The 19344-nt window shown below is 34.9% G+C and overlaps 2 protein-coding genes across 3 annotated transcripts; one reads left to right on the forward strand and one right to left on the reverse strand.

Annotated features, from left to right (window-relative positions):
• Positions 1-900: 900 nt before the first annotated feature.
• LOC137811982 (vacuolar protein sorting-associated protein 28 homolog 2) lies at positions 901-2728 on the reverse strand. Its single transcript, XM_068613843.1, has 2 exons — positions 2378-2728; positions 901-1829 (listed from the first exon to the last, which is right to left on the reverse strand). The coding sequence occupies exon 2, from the start codon at positions 1727-1729 to the stop codon at positions 1091-1093; it is 639 nt and encodes a 212-aa protein (XP_068469944.1). The 5' UTR covers positions 1730-1829; positions 2378-2728; the 3' UTR covers positions 901-1090.
• Positions 2729-5976: 3248 nt separating this feature from the next.
• LOC137811984 (endonuclease 4-like) lies at positions 5977-15493 on the forward strand. 2 transcript variants are annotated; one of them, XM_068613844.1, is made up of 9 exons: positions 5977-6541; positions 6828-7008; positions 7988-8098; positions 8186-8241; positions 8550-8633; positions 9179-9271; positions 9444-9511; positions 9902-9975; positions 15070-15493. In XM_068613844.1, the coding sequence occupies exons 1-9, from the start codon at positions 6425-6427 to the stop codon at positions 15186-15188; spliced, it is 903 nt and encodes a 300-aa protein (XP_068469945.1). In that variant the 5' UTR covers positions 5977-6424; the 3' UTR covers positions 15189-15493. The 2 variants fall into 2 exon arrangements, with proteins under 2 accessions (XP_068469945.1, XP_068469946.1); XM_068613845.1 differs by lacking the exon at positions 9179-9271.
• Positions 15494-19344: the final 3851 nt, after the last annotated feature.

Here is a 19344-nt window from a genome sequence, read left to right on the forward strand (position 1 = left end):
ATGATCAAAGCAAAAATAAGGCATGCCAATGAAACAAATTTCCAAAACAAACATTTGATTGCAGAGATCGTTCGGATGCTGAATTCTCGAAGAAAAAACATACTACCAAAGTGCCTTGTATGTACAGACTGGTTTGTATGCAAGGTAATCGAAATCATGTGTCCTCATAGATAAGATAGAGCACGAAGATAACGATTTTTCAGTAATTCTGTGCATCTTTGAGTCTACTGACATACAGTGTGTTTGATAAGAAGGAAACAAAAAGTGATTCAGTGAATACAAATAGGGAGGAAAGAAATAACACAACACGAATGAAAATAAGTGAAAAATGAAATGAAATAAAATAGTAAGGTTTAAGAAAAACAGGGCACAACATATATAGAAGAAAAGAATAAAAAATCATAGTTAATCGACTTTTAATGGACAATGGACTACATGCACAATTTTTAGTGGTTTCTCAGCACAAAACATGCAGATGCATCTTCCAAGCTGCACACCTCTACATACTAGAGGAGAAATGAAAAGACACAGATCTCCTATTTTATCCCCCATATGGAACACATCCAAACAACCTTCTCCTTTTCACCTATTTGTTCACTCTCCTCCCTGTTTCCTCGCATCTCCACTCAATAATTGCATAACTACTAATGATAAGCATAGTTCATGTACATCAAAAACTATTAATCATGCCAATTATTTGAAAGATCTATCACTGTATGATATTGATTAGGGTAGTCCTGAAACACGTTTATTGGTACAAAGACAAAGATATACAGCTGTAAACTCAACAATCGAGTTTCTAGGAGATTTCACCCTTGCTAGTAAGACCGAGAAACTCAAACCAAACTAAAAAACAATCAACTGCAGGTAAGAAAACAAAAGCTGAAAACTCGTCCACAATAACAAATAAAACTTCAATGATCAGCACAAAGCCATCATTAGTAGATATCCAAGGATCCAGCATTAAAAATGTATAAGCTGTAACCAAATAGAAAATTCCTTTCCTCCAATCAACAAGATTCATAACCAGATACAATACAGAAAAGAAAGAACGAAATTCTGATTTAATGTACAAGTACTGGCCACTCAATCATGTACCAGCATTGGGTAAGGCTGCCATAAAGGAATTGTAAGAAGACTCAAGATCAAAGTGAAGCTGCCGGGCCTGTTGTTCTGTCAACTCATCAGCTGCACCCATCTTGGATAACCTTGCAATCCATTCCTTCATTTTGATTTTACCCTCAAAATCAGGCGGCAGGATTGTCAACTTATTGAGTGAAGCATAAAGGTCCGAGAGCAAAGGATGCACCTGATCCACAGCGACCATGTTAAGTTTCAAGGAATCCATTGATGTAATAAAATTCTGCACACACTCAGCCACAGCAGCAGCCGAGGTGGAAGCAGTGGCAGCTGCAGTCGCACGATGCTCCACCGTAGCCGGCACACCAGACACCACAAGGCGGTTAAGTGCAGCCGGGCACTCCATCTTATAAGTGTCTGCAAATCGCTCAATGCTAGGCACAGTGTCTTTAAGGGTGGAAGCCAAGGTTTTGAAATGAGCAATGAGCTTTTGGCACTCTAACTCATATTCCTGGGCTGAGATTATGTCTCTAACATAGGCTTTCTCAAGCCTCTCAGTGGCCTTGATGATGGCAAAAAGCTCAGCAAAGTTGTCAAACATTTCTCTCTCGCGCTTGTCATTCCAGAGCTTAACCTCCATGGTACTCATGAGTATATGAATACACTATATTGAAACCAATCACACAGTGGGGATGGAGGAAAATTGGAGAAGAGAACGGGACACGCGCAAAGAGAAGAGTCCTTCTTCGCTGAAAGTAAACCCACAAAACCCAAAACATAACATGTTAGCTACTGCGAAGATCGCAACGCCACAAAGGGGATCTAACAACTAACACCATTATTTCATTCCACCAAACATCAAAATGCAAACAAAACAGTGACCAAAGTACTCACAGACCCAGCAGAAGAAAAACACTAAAAATCTAAACTTTGTCTCAAATAAATCAGAACTAATCCAAGACAGTGAACTAATCTCAACTTTCTCTCAAATTAAACTCTGGGTATCAGAAATTATTTCTGCTCAAATCGAAAAATCAAGGTAAAACGCGGTTTTAACGATAAGAATGACAAAATGAATGGACGTTATAGGTTTCCGAAATCTCCCGCAAATTTCGCAGGAACCAAACAACAACGGAGCATAAACAGAAACGAAAACAAAGAAATCAGCACAGAGTCATGAAATAAAAAGGCATGTTAAAATTGAGCCTAAAATCAGAAGAAATCCTAAAAAAGAATTGAAAGGGTGAAAAGCAATAATGAAGACGTTGAACAAGGAGAGGGAGAGAGAAGGGCTTACAGGAAGCAGAAGACGTTATGGAATGGTTGGGAGAGAGAGGTGCGTTCCTTATGATTAAGAAGGGAATGGATTGCATGAAATAAATCGGGTGCGGTAGGGTCCAGGGGGAAAGAGAAAGGGGTTGCGTGTGGGCTCCCACATATTATTATTGCTGCACGCCACGGCTTACGGCATCGACGTGTAGCAGTTGAAAACCAAATAACTACTAATAAGAAACGCAATGCTCAAATCTCAATGCATTGCGCCTACTATTTCCTCTCCTTCTCCCATCTCTGCAACACGTTACCCACCAAATCACACTATTTTCTCTTTTCTCTTTTCATTTTCATTATTTTTCAACCTAACCCTCACCTAACTATCTTCAACTAAATTATTCTTCTTCTTTTATATTACCCTCTTTCTAAACCAATTCAAATTCTAATAATATCACATCCAATTTATATCTTCTAAATTAAACACATAATCAAAACTCTAATTTTTAATTTTCAAATGTATTAAATAACAGACAATAGGATATAGTGGGTTTTCCTCCCTCTAAAATTTTAATTATATTCAATATGTTTTTATTATCTTTATTTTGTTAATTCTTTGCTAGTAATTAAAATAGATAAAATATTAATATGAGGACGATTTTAATACATTAATTTTACAATTTAAAGTCATTTTTGGTTAAATATGTAATTAATAACTAAAATGTTTTTACCTGTTCTTATTATTAATAACGATTAAAAATCAATTTTCGACACCTGGCTTGTTTTCAACTAATAATTAATTTTAGGACCTTCTTAACAAAAAAAAAAATTATTAAGGCCTCGGATAATTGAAGCCACCATGAACTTCATCTATTTGGATTTGTAGGTTTTAATTTCCTTTTGACAGCATTTGAGGATTCTAATTAAGACAATAAACCTATTAAAAATTTGACACAATAAGCTCACAGTGTTATTAGCTAAAGTTTTTATTCACTAGCAAATTTGAATAGAAAGTAAATAAAAACAACTACATTTTTCTTATTTTTTAAAAGTAATTTCTTGTTGCATTGGTTTTGGTTGTATTCATCAAATTTACCTCTTGCCACGGATACAGAAATTTATGAAAGGGGACAATATTTTTTAAACTGCAATAGTTTAAACATACAGCTTCAAATAAATAATTTGTTAACAACTAATGACTTTTACAAAAATATTTGTTGTTTTTACATATAAAGTCGAAATTGATTTTATTTCAAGAGATGGAAATAGAAAACATATAAAAAAAGTTTCTATCATTTAAAATATCCTATTTCATGATATAGAATAAGTAATTGTGTAGGTTAGACTATTGAGTAGTTTGTATGAATATCTAAGCATATTATTCAACAACAATTAAACAAATATTACAAAATATATATTATATTTACATTTATGGTACCCAAAGTATTAGTTAGGAAAATTATGTTGGAGGTACCTATGGTCCTTTAGCAAACAAGCTTTTGGATTTGTCAAAGTTTACCTTCAATCTAGAAGATTCTATTTAAAGCTTCTCTAGAGTGGAGGATACCACCAAATACATGTACCTTTGCTTTTATTATATGTCTTTCTCTTCAAACGCACACCTTTGCTTGTGGAGCTCTCTTCTATGATATTGTAGCATTTCTTTAAGTAAGATATGAAAAATATCTTTAGGAGTAAATCTAATCCTATAATGAATGATAAGTTTTTATCAAGTATATCACAATTGTGTTAAGATTAATGTTGTACTCTATAAGGTCATTGCCATAGGCTTTTGTGGGGCTACTTTTGAAATTATATATTTATAATATTATTTGAAGTATAAGCATATTAATTATATATATTATTAATATTATTACAGAAAGGGTTTATTTGGATTGGAGTGTGGGTGGAGAGAAAAAAAAAATGAGTGGGAATTGAGTTTGAGTGGAAAGTGGGACAAAATTTGCTGAAAAAATGTGTAAAAATTGTTATATAAGAAATTACTAATATATCTTTTGATTTATTTTGCAAAAGAATAAGTATAAATTAGATTTGAATAATGAATAATTATATGGGAATAATTGTATAAAAAGATGTTGAAATTTAATTATGGATAAGAATATAGTGATTCTAAAAGTGGAAAAACATAAATAAAAAATAAAATTTCGATATTTCAACAACATCAATCATTTGATGAACATATATTTCAATTCATGATGAAGGTTAGATGAAATGGTATTCATATAACTCATACACACCTTATTGCAATTCTTAAATTCCAATCAATATTTAGTTTAATGTGTTGTCATCTTCTGACAGATGAGATTAATGTCATTCAACCTTGAAATGTTCATCTCCATTTTTTAAGTGTTTTTTTTTTATCTAGGTCATGTTGTTCGGCATGGTGACCCCTGACATATGCCATGCACTTATGTGGTGACTATGTTGATTATATTTAATTTTTTCAAAGATCCCAGGCTCAATAAATCACTCATGTCTCTCATATTTCAAGTTCAAAATATTTATCCAATCATCGTGATTTATTATGATATTATTCTTCAAGACGTTACTAACCAAATATTATGAGTCCAATAGTTTAAAATTTGTGTAAAACACATTGACAAGGTCATTGTACCAATGATATCTCTACGACAAAAAAAAACTAAAAGTTTTTAAATGCTAAGTGTTAAGGAAATTCAAATACAATAAAAAAATAAGGAAAAATAAATTTATAACCTTTGACTAGATAATCACTTTAGTCTCATAATCGCCATAATATTTATTCATTTGTGAAGTATTGTTGGTGATATAACACATGTGCAAAGGGAGGCAAATTTGGAGTAGAGATATCATCATGTATGAATCATGTACCCTTTTGTTATAGAGGACCTCTTTGTCATTTTGATCTTGAAGATGAGAAAGACATTACTTCAAACCCGCATACATTGAAAAAACATTATATTAGTAAATATTAAGTTATATGTAAATAAAATAAGGTCAAACATAATACAATTGTATTGTCATCATATATGAGAATGAACTGATAAGTGACACAATAAAAATGTTTTACTCAAATGTCAAACACAGTATAATGATTATTGTTCCTTGATTAATTATAAACAAAATTAGAAACATATTTAAGGAGTAAAGAGGTTATTATAAAAAAACCAATTTTATCACTCATAAGAATACAATTTAACCTCATCACTTTGTCACAATTTTTTAAAATGAACTTTACAAATTTAAGGATAAATATGTAATTGAAATTACAAATCGAAAGTCAAATATAATTCTAGTAACATTCAACTCATTTCTCTTTATCGACGAACTCAAGAAACTCAACTTTCTTATTTTTATTCTTTCAAATTAACTCAAATTGTTCAATTCAACTCTAAACTATTGGTACTCCAATTCCTCACAAAAAAGAGTATAATAAATAGGTGGATACAAACTTAACCTAATATATAGATGCAAAGAGATGTTTTTGTAGATTTTTTTTCTTAAAATAATCTACCATAACTAATGTTTATTTTTATTTATAAAATAACATTCTTAGAAAATTCTATTCTCAGGCATATCTTTTACTTACTTTTTATAAAATGAAAGCGAGATTTTTTTTTTTCAATTGGGAGAAAAGTTTTGATGTTGCAAAAATGTCAAATTCCCTTTTGTAGAAACGTCATATTTCATTTAATATATTTGAATACAATTTCGAAATATCTAATTTGATTTTTTTTTAAGAATATTTATAGTGAATTAAACATGTTTTAATAATTTTTGAAAATTAAAATCTCAAAAATTTATTATGTTTTCTGAAAATGAAAAAAAAAACTTTTTGACAAACATTTGCTACCTACAGATACACCCGTTGGTTCCAGTAAGGTGATCTGAATTGTGGTGACTCATCCTTTCCCTTTCCTTTTGGTAAATGAAAATTTAGGAAGTTACTTTGTAGTTGGGGTTTGGGTATTTACTTACTATTTAGGAATTTTAGGCTTAGCACCAAACTCATTCGCAAGATTTGTTGTGTCTGTGTATGTTTCCATGTTGTTGGTGATAGTTGTGTAATATTAACATGACGCATATGGGTGATGAGAGAGTGAGAGTGTTATTTCTACTGTTGCTGATGCCACTGCCAACTGTTCTGGGTTGGGGAAAGGAGGGTCACTATGTCACTTGTAAGATTGCACAGGTAAAGTAACAATACCACACTATTCTTTGCCTTTACATCTCTTTCTGGATTCATTATCAATGTCTCAATTATTCATAAATTGATTTCAATATGCAACACATGATAACAGATCCAGTGCAGCGTAGAACATGCTGTGAAAACAATAGAGTATTGAGTATAACTGAAGGGTCAGTTAGAAGCTTAGTTGGTTTGGGAATATAAGCGGTTTTGGGGTTTTACTATGTGTTTATCCAGAGACTGCAGTGTTGGTAAAATATTGTTGGAGGGTTTGAATTGCAATTTGCAGGGTTATCTTAGTGAAGATGCTTTATTTGCTGTCAAACAATTGCTTCCAGATTCTGCTGAAGGTGATCTTGCTGCAGTGTGCTCTTGGGCTGACGAGGTTAGGTTTAATTACCACTATCGTTGGAGTAGCGCTTTACATTATGTTGACACGCCGGATTTCAAGTGTAACTACGAATACTGCAGTGAGTTTGTTTGGCCCTATGCTACATTGGCTTTGATGGAATTTTTCTATGTGTAGCTTCTCTTTGGATAAACTTATCAACAAATACTTATTGGAAAAGAAAATAAGAAGCTAAAATGAATTATACTTCTTCCATAAGTGAATCTGTCAACTTTTAGAAAAGTTGAACTAGAGATCAACTAATTGACAATGTCAACCAAAACTAATTACAATCAACTTCAACCTAAAAGAAACCCCAACACTCATTAGTAAAAAAGATAATGTAAAGTCAAGATGTCGTGACCTAAACTTAGCGGATGAAGTTCCAATTCAGGTTGAGCCAATGACATCCAGACCTTGGTTGAACTGGCGTTATCTTAGGTACGACCAAGATGATAACATCTCAGCCGAGGTTGAGGCAACAACATCCTTGTTGAAGCCAAGCTAAAATGTTGAGTTATGCTCAAAGTCCACTTTTTAATATGATATCAGAGCCATCACCCATAAATATATAGTCTCACGTATGAGTTGACAGGTATCGACGTGAGGGGGTGTGTTAGAGATCACACACCAACTAGAGATAAAGACATTGCATGGTATATAAGTGAGTACAAACCTCACCTTATGAGTCGTTTTTGTAAGGTTGAGTCAGGTTTAAAATCCACTTCTTAATAGTGAGAGATTAGAAAATAAGTAGAATTTCAAATTCTTACTTTTTTTTAAGTGTAATATTGAAATTCTATAATTAAAAATAATCAAATTATTCTTGTTAATTTCAATTTCTTTTATACAAACAACATATTTTACTGTAAAACATTTGACATTCTGTATAAAAATGAATTACCTTTTCTAAAAGGTCTCCATCCAAGAACACTATAAGTTCATTTTAATTTCTTTCTTCTACTAGTATTTCCCGAGAAGTTTATCCAAATAAGACTTAAACTGTTCAAAGGCAACACACTTTTCAAGTTACTATGATGTGACTCTCATGATTCTTGAAGGAGATTGCCATGATTCTTCCAAGCATAAACACAGGTGTGTAACTGGAGGAATATACAACTATACGATGCAACTTAAAACAGCAGAAGCAGGCCCTTCATCTGAATTAAACTGTATGTGCATTCACAGATTGCATTCTTAATTTTTTAGTAGATATGTCCTTTAATTTTCTGTTCTGATTCTACCTTTATCAAATACAGATAATTTGACTGAGGCACTTCTGTTTTTGTCACATTTTGTTGGGGATGTTCATCAGGTTTGTTCTTCTTTGTTCCTATTTAAAATATTATAAAAAACACAAGTTATTCTTGGTTCAAAAAGTAACTATGGCTTTCAAATCTTGTCCTCGATTTGCATGAGTGACAACTTAGAGTATTTGAGTTTACCTATGGGTAGGTAAGTAATGAGAACTTGAAAGTCTAAAACAAGCATTGGTGGTAATTAGTCAAGATATTCTTTTTGATGTATTGTGCGAAAATTACAATCGCATGGTTAGATGTCTATTTTTCTTCAGCTAACTTGTGCTTGAAAGGATATGTTTTTCATTTTTGATTTCTGGTGCAGCCCCTACATGTTGGTTTCCTTGGAGACCTAGGTGGAAATTCAATTACAGTTCGTTGGTACAGAAGGAAAACAAATCTCCATCATGTAAATGCCTAGAATCAGATTCTATGTTAGTTGATAACTTTACACTGGCTTATTCCCTTCTATGACTTAATTGTATTAAGTAACCGAAGTTGTTTTTTTTTTTCCTTTTCTTAGTGTAATTTAACAAAGATTTATAGTTTTTTGAGAGAAATTTTACTTGTATATTATTTTTTTGTCAGTATCTTGTTGCTTTCTTCATTGTGTTTGGGAGTAACAGGTATTATGAGCAAGGAAAAGATTTGGGATCCCAATCCCTTTTTAAGGAAAAAGATACGAGTTTTAATTTTAATTCTATTTATTCCTTGCAGTCTAAACTGATACCTACACTTAGCATTTGATGCCAAAGTTAAAGAAACCTTATTGTATTATCACATGCTGTAGGTAAAAGATGCACCCACTTTTGCAAGTGATTCTTAATTTCTTTGACACTAAGATCTTCTACGTAATCATTTGGTTTTTATCTGTTGGTCATCATGCTCATCCAATCTGTCCCCGTCAATAATTCAGTAAATCAACTAAATTCAGTGATTTCGGTTTTGGTCCAGGTGTGGGATACCATGATTATTCAGTCTGCTCTAAAAACCTTCTATGATTCAAATCTTTCTATTATGATACAAGCTATTCAAAGGAATATTACAGTGAGTTTTATTTTTCTAATTTTTTTAATGTATTTATTCAAATGATGATGATACCCAGCATAGATAAACTGAAGCTTTTTTCTTTGGTCGTCATGATTATTGCTATGCTGGGACTTCTATAGATACGCATAGGCCAAATTGACTAACTATTGTTTTTACTCGCTTTCTGCAGGATAATTGGTCAAATGATGTTTCAATTTGGGAACATTGTGCACACAACTCCACAGCCTGTCCAGATCGGTATAAGCATTATACACACCCTTTTTTACTCTCTTGTTTTGTCTCATTGGCTGCTTAGTATTAAACTGGTTACAGTCTTCTTTGCTTGATAGTTATTATTTTTATATGCATGTAGACAGTTTTACATTCATTTCTCGTGCCTCATTGTCATAACTCTGCACCTTGAAAACATTGAATTGATAAAGTTGAAATAATTGTCTTAATCCCAATACCAATTGCTCCGTGTAACTTACCTAGTCGGATAAGGTTACCATTGTTGTTGCATATTTAGATAGCCAGGGACTCCCCTTGGTTTGCCATATCATCAAATTAATGGTAACTGTAATACTTCTTGCATACAACTTATATAATTTGAAATTGCATATCCTGATTTTATTGGTTTCAATTCAGGTATGCTTCTGAAAGCATTAGCTTAGCATGCAAGTTTGCCTATAAGAATGCTACACCAGGAAGCACTTTAGAAGGTATTTCCTATTTTCTCATGGACAAATAAAATATTAGAGGAACTCCAAAATCGTCAGCTAGAGCTTTCCTCTTCTCCTTCTATTGTGGGTAGTGTTCTTTTTTTAGTATCCTTGTTTTCCTTAGCTTTAAGGTAGTTGTTATGAATAATTGTTGTAACTAAGTGCACGTGCAATAACAGAAATAATGGATAACAGTTATTTCGGATTGAGATATAAAGGGGTGGTTGTTTGGGTAAGAGAGGGGGCTTGTAATGGAATTGTATTCTTCTTCTTTCAATCTATGAACGAATATCAGAATGTTTCTGTCATATATGTTCCCTCTGTTTTGTATTCTTCGAGTGATTCCTAGAATACGGCTTTTTCTTTAACAATTGGTATCGGATGGTTGAATCTCGGGGGCCATGGTGGAGGCAACATGTAATTTTGTAGCTATGAAGAAAATGGAGGAAAGAGTCATGGCGAAATTGCAAGCAAGATTAGCAGAGGTTGCGGGTTCAATATGAAGAACCTTAGGGGAGTCTATGAGGACACATTACAGGATTTCCTACAGCAGTAGGGGAGCAACACGAATGGGTTCCATGGTAGTAGAGGGGATAATTCTTACTTGTGGGATGCGAGTGGCTTGTATTGATTTCTCTCATTTTTCCGAGAAGAACATGTACTAGTGGCTTTATCAATATGATAATTTCTTCTTGATTGACAACACACCAAAGGAGGTGAAGGTGAAATTGGCAATGGTACATATGGAAGGGCGTGCTTTACAATGGCACACTGCAATTGCGAAGACCATCAACTACACGTGTTTTGGAGTGACTACAAGAAACTATTTCTTGACCAATACTACTTTCATATGACCCTATGGCAGAATTAATGAAGTTGCACCAACGAAAAACTATTTCCGAACACTATGAAAAGTTCAATGCAATAGTAACCTATTTAAATCTATTAGAGGATTACATGATTAGTTGTTTCTTGGATGGATTACGGAAGGATAACCACATGTTGGTAAGAATGTTTCAACTCACTACAATTAATAAATCATTTTCCCTTCCAAGATTGGAGTGCAGAAACACCAGAAGGGAGTTCTAGGGATGAAAATGACGATGGGTGAAACGGTGGGACATGGGGTACCAACCTGGTGGGATGTAAGGAGAGAAGTAGTGGAGGACAAAGTTTAACACCAACTTATATGAATGAAACAAGAGTCAAAGGCCTTTGTTACTTTTGTGATAGCCCTTACTCATCGAAGCACAACTTAACATAAATGAAGCTATAGGTATATTTCTTGGAAGTGAAGGAGGAAGAGAAGTGAGTGCGAGGCAAGGATATGGAGAAAGAATTGTTGGAGCCATTATTGGAACCTGAACCACAAATCTTTGTCAATGCTTTAACGGGGATGGAGAGTTTTCGCATAGTGCGAATTACGGGTTACTATTAAAAGAAGCCATTACACATGTTGATTGATAGTGGTAGCACACAATTTCTTGGACAGTAAGATAACCAAGAAATATGGGTGCAAAACCTGTTAATATGGTGGTGGCTGATGGATTGAATTTGACCATTTCTTCAATGGTGAAGAATTTCACATGGACGATTTAGTAGACAACATTCACGTCAAATATGTTGCTAATTAGGGTGTTGTGACTTGGTTATGGGGATTGAATGGCTACTTGCTTTGGGAGACATTACTTGGTATACCCGAATTAAAACGACCAAAAAGAAGTCGTTGGTAAAGGCTATAGATGAAGGGGTGCATATCTCTATGATTGAGTTGTGTAATGAAGGAGGGTTGTTGCATTCTTTAAGAGCTCATGCAACCATGATATTTGTACCTGAGTAGGTAAATCAAATATTGGAAGATTATGATGATGCCTTCCAAGAACCTAACCAACTACCTCCCTTTAGACCTGAGTTTGATCACAAGATTCCCTTGTTGCAGGGATCCAATATCGTGAATAAAGATCTTATAAATATGTTAGAGAGCAAAAAGATGCCACTAATAATATAGTGCAAGAGTATTTGAAGGCTGGGGCTAATTCAAAATGTAGGAGTCCTTATTCGATGGTGTTGGTTGGGAAGAAAGATGGATCATGGAGGCTCTATGTGGATTATAGGGACCCTAATACGAGCAATGTGAAGAACAAGTTTCTAATTACTTTGGTTGATGATTTTAAAGATGAGTTACACGGGTCCACTATATTCACCAAAATCAATTTGCAGTCAGGTTACAACCAAGTGATGATGGAACCAAATGACATTCATAAAACTGTGTTTAGAACTCATGGTGGGCATTAAGAATATGTTGTGTAATGTCGTTTGGGCTTACCAATGCCCCAACAACATTCCAAGGTCTCATGAATTGCGTGGTCCAACCATATTTATGATATATTGATATACAACAAGGATTATGCTGATCACATGAACCGTTTAAGAGTTGTTCTGCAGATTTTGAGAGAGAACCTTCTGTTTGCACGAAAGTCCAAGTGTTACTTTGTTGTTGAACAAGTTGAATACCTGGGACACATTATAGGGAAGGATGGGGTGGCTACATATGCTAGTAAGCCATGTTGCGATGGAGTTTTTAGGCTTGATTGGTTATTCCAAAAGGTTTGTAAAAGGGTATGGGATTATGGTGTGACCTTTAAATGATATGCTAGAGAAGAATAACTTCAACTGCACCAGGGAAGCTAAGGAGACATTTTGCAAGCTCAATGAATTACTTAGTAGTGCTCCTGTGTTGGCATTACTAGACTTCAGCAAGACATTCATCGTTGAAGTGGACGTGTCGGGAAGGTGTGTGGGAGTTGTGCTCATGCAAGATCCACACCGAATTGCCTACATCAACCGAGAATTGAGCCTCCAAAAATAGTCCTTATCCACTTATGAGAAGGAACCAATGGACGTGTCGGGTGGGTGTGTGGGAGTTGTGCTCATGCAGGATCAACACCCAATTGCCTACATCAACTGGGAATTGAGCCTCCAACAGTAGTCCTTATCCACTTATGAGAAGGAACCATTGGTTGTGGTGTTTGTTGTTCAAAGTTGGTGTCATGTCACTATTTCTTGAATAGGCAGTTCATTGTGAGGACTGACCACTTTAGCCTGAAATACCTTCTAGACCAAAGACTAACAACTGATTTCCAACAAAAGTGGTTGGTTAAACCCATTGAATTTGATTTTTTCATTGAGTATAAGAAAGGACAAGAAAATGTTGTGGCTAACGCTTTATCCTGTATGGAATAGGTGCAGTGCAACAGTTTGCTTACCCAACAATTGCATTCTGAATTATTAGAGAGAATTTATCAATCATGGGTAAATGATCTTAGCATACAACAAATAATACAGGACATACAAGAGGACTCAAAGAGCCGCAAACACTATAGATGGAGTAATAGTGAGCTGGGAAGCAAGGGGAAATTGGTAGTGGGCAAGGATCTTGAGATTAGAAGTGGGTTCCATTCAGAAAAAAATTGACAACACATCACGATGGACTTTATAGAAGTGCTGCCTAGTTCCAATGGTAATGAAGTAATTCTGGTTGTAGTGGATCGTTTGAGTAAAACAACCCACTTCATTGTTTTATCTCATCCTTACCATGCCAAAGAGGTAGCCTAACCTTTCATGGATAACATGTTTAAGTTACATGGGTTCCCAGATTCAATTACGAGTGATCAAGATGCTATATTCATTACCCAATTTGGCAGGATTTCATGAGTTTGCAAGGGATGCAGTTGCAACTCTCCACTAGCTACCATCCTCAAACAGGTGGCATCAGAGGTTGTGAACAAGTGTTTAGGAACTTATCTTCGATGTATGTTTACAAATTTCCTCATGAGTGGACGAGGTGACTTCCCATGGCTGAACGGTGGTATAACACAACGCATCATACTGCCACCAAAACCACACCATACGAGATAGTTTATGGTCAGCCTCCTCCTATCTACCTACCCTATCTTCTGGGAGAATCGCAGGTTGACTCAGTTGATCCGAGCTTGGTGAAACAAGAAGAAATGTTGAAGCTGATTAAGTTCCATATCAGGCAAGCACACGATTGAATTAAACAGTTGTCCGACAAGCATAGAATTTATTGGAAGTATAAAATAGGGGATTGGGTTTATGTCAAGCTACACCCTTATAAACAGGTATCTGTAGCCCACCGGTGATATGCCAAATTGAGCCCGAAATACTTTGGACCCCATAAAATCATTGATTGTGTTGCAGCTCATATTTTTTTTTTGATCAGCAAAGAATTAAGTAAATTAAATGAAATACTTCAGGGGTATTTCAACCCTTATACAGACACCCACATTTAATTTAAAGGCTAAAAACAGAGACTACAAACAAATCCTAAGCTTTTAACCAATACTTAAGCGCAAAACTGACATAGGGGACTGAGACCTACGTCCACTTCCTCCAATCATGAAAATCAGCCCCACAAACACAACTCCAAACCAACTTGCTGATACGACTATGTCTACACCTATCTCGTATGAGCCAACCAAGACCATCCAGATCTGTTCAACATAGAAAACCCAGCATGAAGAACCACATACAGAACCAGCGTGTTGCAGCTCATATGATCGAGCTTCCCATGCATTCGAAGATATACTATGTTTTTCATGTATTGCAGCTCAAGGAACATGTAGGAGCTGCCATGTTTTAACCTAGTTACCTTATCCAGCAGAAGCAATAATGGCAACCCAGAACCTGAACCTATTCTAGATCGGATGACAGGTAAGAGAAGAGATGCAGCTCTAACTAAAGTCTTGGTGAAATGGAAGAATCAGCTTCCGGAAGATGCAACGTGGGAATTTTATTATTTCTTTGCTTTTCTGTGTTGTGTTCTTTTCTACCTTGGAAAGATTATTGAGCGAATCCATTTTCTTCTACTCAATCTTTTTCTTTTATCAAATATATTAATAAAATAAAATCTAAAGTGCGTATCACAAATTTTCTCTGTACCTTAGCATGACCGATGGAGCGCACCAAATTATTCAATATTCAATGATTGCCACCAGTGTACATTATTTTATTTGGTTTCATAATATCTGAAGGATGACCCTTCATTCTTTGTTATTTTATTGAATAATGTAGATGGGTACTTCCTTTCTCGGTTGCCTATTGTGGAGAAAAGGCTGGCTCAAGGTGGTGTGCGACTTGCAGCTATCCTCAACCATATATTTGCTTCTAAGACCAGAATTGCTCAAGCTTGAACACATCTTCAGGGAATCAGCATCCTGATAAATATAGCTGTCACTTGTGTATCTACCAAAAGTTGAGAGACCTTCAGTACTCTTCTCATGCCTACTCTTTTAATATAAAGTAGCACAGTTCTTCATTTGCTTATATGCATTGCCCATTCATTGATCCTAAAGGACAGTCTGCTTGATTTGGACTGTAGGCACATTACTTAAAACATTATAAAGAGTTTATATGTCGTTGTGAAATGTGTGTTTAATCACACATGTAAATCCTTTATTTATAATCATTCAAAATATAATACAGGAAAATTTAATAATGGAGAATATTTGTTGATTACTAGCATCAAATCATACGTTTTACACAACTAACATCATTCCTACTTATGAGGTCTTTGTATTTATCAATGAAATTAACTTTGGACCACTATAGAAGCCACCGTCTGCTCCTAATAGAAATAACAATTGATGTTTTTCATACCTTGTTAACAGCCTGGGGAATCTTGGACAACTGACAAAACTGCTGATATCAGAGAAGACTACACCACTCCTTTATTGGATTTAAAAAACATCTGTTTTATGGTGAGTGAGTTAGTAACACATCCGTTTCTAACTTGAATACCCTATAAAATTGGAAAGGACCAATGCCTTCCATTATGTTTTGTTCAAATGGTCAAATCCAAGAGAGACATCCAAATGCAACTCCATAGCTAGTACTCGTCCAATGTCAAGTCCAAACCCAAAGGACAAAACCAATTTACTGTGTAGTAATTCTCTTTTTTCTTTTTTTCTTCATACTTCTTCATGCAGATGTTGAACCATGAAATTTGTTTTTATCTCTAAGAAGAAATTAAAGCATAACATTGCCCTATAGATTTTTAAAACACGAGAAGAAGAGGACTTGAATGTTGTTTAGCTGTGAAATCTTTAACAGCATTAGAGCTTGGCTTGGATGCTTCTGCAAGACCGATTACTGTAGAAAAAAATAGAAAGTGAAAGGTTTAAAGATGCGACAGTTACTAGAAGACAATAATCTGCTTGAGACTAAAGAGGCATGAACTATCAGTGAATCTTGTTACTAGAAAGGTGGCTTGTTGTGTCAATGATTGAAACATACATAATTTTAGTCAAATTCACACAATTATAAGAAAGAATTATGAAATACTTGAATGTGGGAGGAGGTTGGTGAATGGGTTGGTTATCTGTTGTCTTCTTTTCTACAACATAAAAAATGAATCCAATAAGCGATGGAAGGAAGAGGAAATGTTGCACTAATGAACTAAGAAAAAAAAAAACACCATCTTTTTTTATACTACTCACTCATACCATCTTCCAACTTACACTCTGCTTTTAGTAGGGAGTCATATGGGTATATGATATTAAGAATAAATATTTAATAAGTGTTTTAATAAAATTTTCATCTTCAAAAATAGAAGAATAAAACTAATGAAAGAATCTTTTTAACATATTTCACTTTTTTTCTCATGAGAGAAATAGAAAAAAAGGAGTTTATTTGAGATAGAGAAATAAGAAAAATTAATTGATGTGGAACTTTTGTTCTTCTATTTTAAAAACTATTCTACCGGAAGATTTTGACTAAATTAATTAAATTTTTATATGGTTTTTAATTGTTTATCATCTGTATTGCTTGCGTTTTGGAGATCTGTAATGCTTAAGTTTTGGAGAAACTATAGTATGATTAATATTATATAAACTTATTAGTGTTGATTGACTTTATCATAACATTTGCCTCAATCTTTTATACATATTTTCTTTCTTTATTGTCTTACGATTAGTTTGATATTGTATATTCATTATCATAAAATGAAAGATAAAATTCTTTCAAATAAACAAGACACTTGTAACAATATACAGTAATCTTCTAATACTTGTTTTTTCTATGAAAGAAATAATAATTATTAAATTATACACAATTATTGTATGCAATTATTGTATGATATTGTGCGATATTGTACACAATTATATGTATTTAATTTAATAATTATAGAATCTCATCATTAGTGATTAGTTTGTAATTTGGAGAGAGAAAGTCTTCATACACTCGTGTATATTTGCTATACATTGAGTGATGTAAACACGCCATAAGAGAATAAGAAACATCTCTTATTCTTACCATTTTTTATCATTTTCTTACATGGTATCAGAGCCATTTTGAGCCTATCCTAGCGAGTGTTTGCTGGGCTTATCAGGCCACCCGCAATCGGGCCATTATCGGACCACCCATAACACATATCTCCACGCACGAGTTGGTAGCCTCGATGTGAGGGGTGTGTTAGAGATCCCACATCGACTAGAGATTAGGACATTTTATTGTATATAAATAGGTGCAAACCTCAACCTTATAACCCGGTTTTATGGGGTTGAGTTAGGCTTAAAAACCACTTCTTAACACGTTTGTTAGCTCTGCATTTCTATGCATAATTTTTTTTCTCAAAAAAGGTATTGAGCCCACTTTCACTTTCTCACTTAAAATCTTTTGGTTGCCTATGCTATGCAACTGTTGTTTCACCTAAGCAAAAATTTGATCCGCGCGTTCGATAGTGCATCTTCATTGGTTATCCTCTCAATCAAAAAGCATACAAATTATTTGATATAGATGCAGACACTTTTTTTACAAGTCGGGATGTAATCTTCCATGAAAGTGTTTTCCCATTCTGCCAACAGTCACAGACACAATCCTCACCTCCATCACAAGGTATTTTGCCCACTATTGACATTGACTTACCCACTCATGTCCAACATTCACTCAATCAACCTTCTTCTCTTACTCATCACAATGCACCTGAACCTCCACCAAACCAACCTTCTTCTCCTACTCGTCACAATACACCTGAACCTCCATCAAACCAACCCTCTTCTCCTACTCGTCACAATGCACCTGAACCTCCATCAAACCAACCTTCTGCTCCTACTCGTCATAATACACTTGAACCTTCAGTAGACCAACCTTTTTCTCCCATGCCAAGAAGTCTAGCACCCATTACCAAACCTTCTCCAACCGACCTTCCTGTTCGACGATCCAGTCGCACATCAACCCCACCTTCCTGGCTCCCAAGCCAATCATTCGACCACTGCCCAAGACCGGCCGAATGGAACCAGGTATCCTATGCATCATTTTCTTTCTAATTCACGATTTTCTTCAACACATAGTGCATATCTTGCTAACATCACAACCACCAAAGAACCTCACACTTATGCTCAAGCTATCCTTGATCCAAATTGGCAAAAAACAATGGACGAAGAGCTTTCCGCCTTGCAACTAAATCAAACGTGGACCTTGACACCGTTACCCGCTGGGCAGAAACCCATCGGATGCAAATGGGTCTACAAAATAAAGTACAACTCAGATGGTAGCGTCGACAGATATAAGACGCGTCTTGTCGCAAATGGGTACACTCAGATTGAAGGTGTCGACTATTCTGAAACTTTTTCACCAAAAGCAAAATTAACAACTTTGAGGTGTCTCCTCACCATTGCACCAGCCAGAAATTGGTTTATTCACCAGCTAGATGTGCAAAAATGCCTTCTTACATGGCACATTGCATGAAATTATTTACATGGACTTGCCACCCGGGCATCATCGACAGGGGAGAACATTGTATGTCGACTCAACAAATCTCTTTATGGTCTCAAACAAACATCTCGGACATGATTTTCAACATTTTCTCATGTGATTAAATCTGTAGGATTTCAACAGTCCAAGACAGATTACTCTCTATTCATAAGATAGAATAACTCATCATTTACTGCCCTTTTGATTTATGTGGATGATATTCTTTTGACAGGAAATGATTTGACAAAAATTCAGCATGTTAAAGACTGTCTATTACAACAATTCCGCATTAAAGATCTTAGAGACTTAAAATATTTTTTAGGGATTGAATTTTCCCGTTCCAAAGATGGTATTTACATGTCACAAAGAAAATATGCGCTTGATATTTTGCAAGATACGGGACTCACAGGTGCTCGTCCAGACAAATTTCCAATGGAGAAAAACTTAAAACTCACACCAGACGATGGAGAGTTGTTAAAGGATCCAGTCAAATACAGGCGACTTGTGGGACGACTGATATACCTCACGGTTACTCGGCCTGACATAGTATTTTCGGTTCGAACCCTAAGTCAATATATACAGGCTCCACGGAAACCT

Source organism: Phaseolus vulgaris, chromosome 2 (assembly GCF_000499845.2).
Source record: "Phaseolus vulgaris cultivar G19833 chromosome 2, P. vulgaris v2.0, whole genome shotgun sequence".
NCBI classification, from domain to species: Eukaryota; Viridiplantae; Streptophyta; class Magnoliopsida; order Fabales; family Fabaceae; genus Phaseolus; species Phaseolus vulgaris.

Bases quoted from the DNA above. Each gene is read 5' to 3' on its own strand.
- LOC137811984 (XM_068613844.1), top strand. From the start codon at position 6,425: ATGACGCATATGGGTGATGAGAGAGTGAGAGTGTTATTTCTACTGTTG. The intron at 8,099-8,185 runs GTATGTGCATTC...TATCAAATACAG, and splicing joins CCCTTCATCTGAATTAAACT to ATAATTTGACTGAGGCACTT. The intron at 9,976-15,069 runs GTATTTCCTATT...TGAATAATGTAG, and splicing joins ACCAGGAAGCACTTTAGAAG to ATGGGTACTTCCTTTCTCGG.
- LOC137811982 (XM_068613843.1), bottom strand. From the start codon at position 1,729: ATGAGTACCATGGAGGTTAAGCTCTGGAATGACAAGCGCGAGAGAGAA.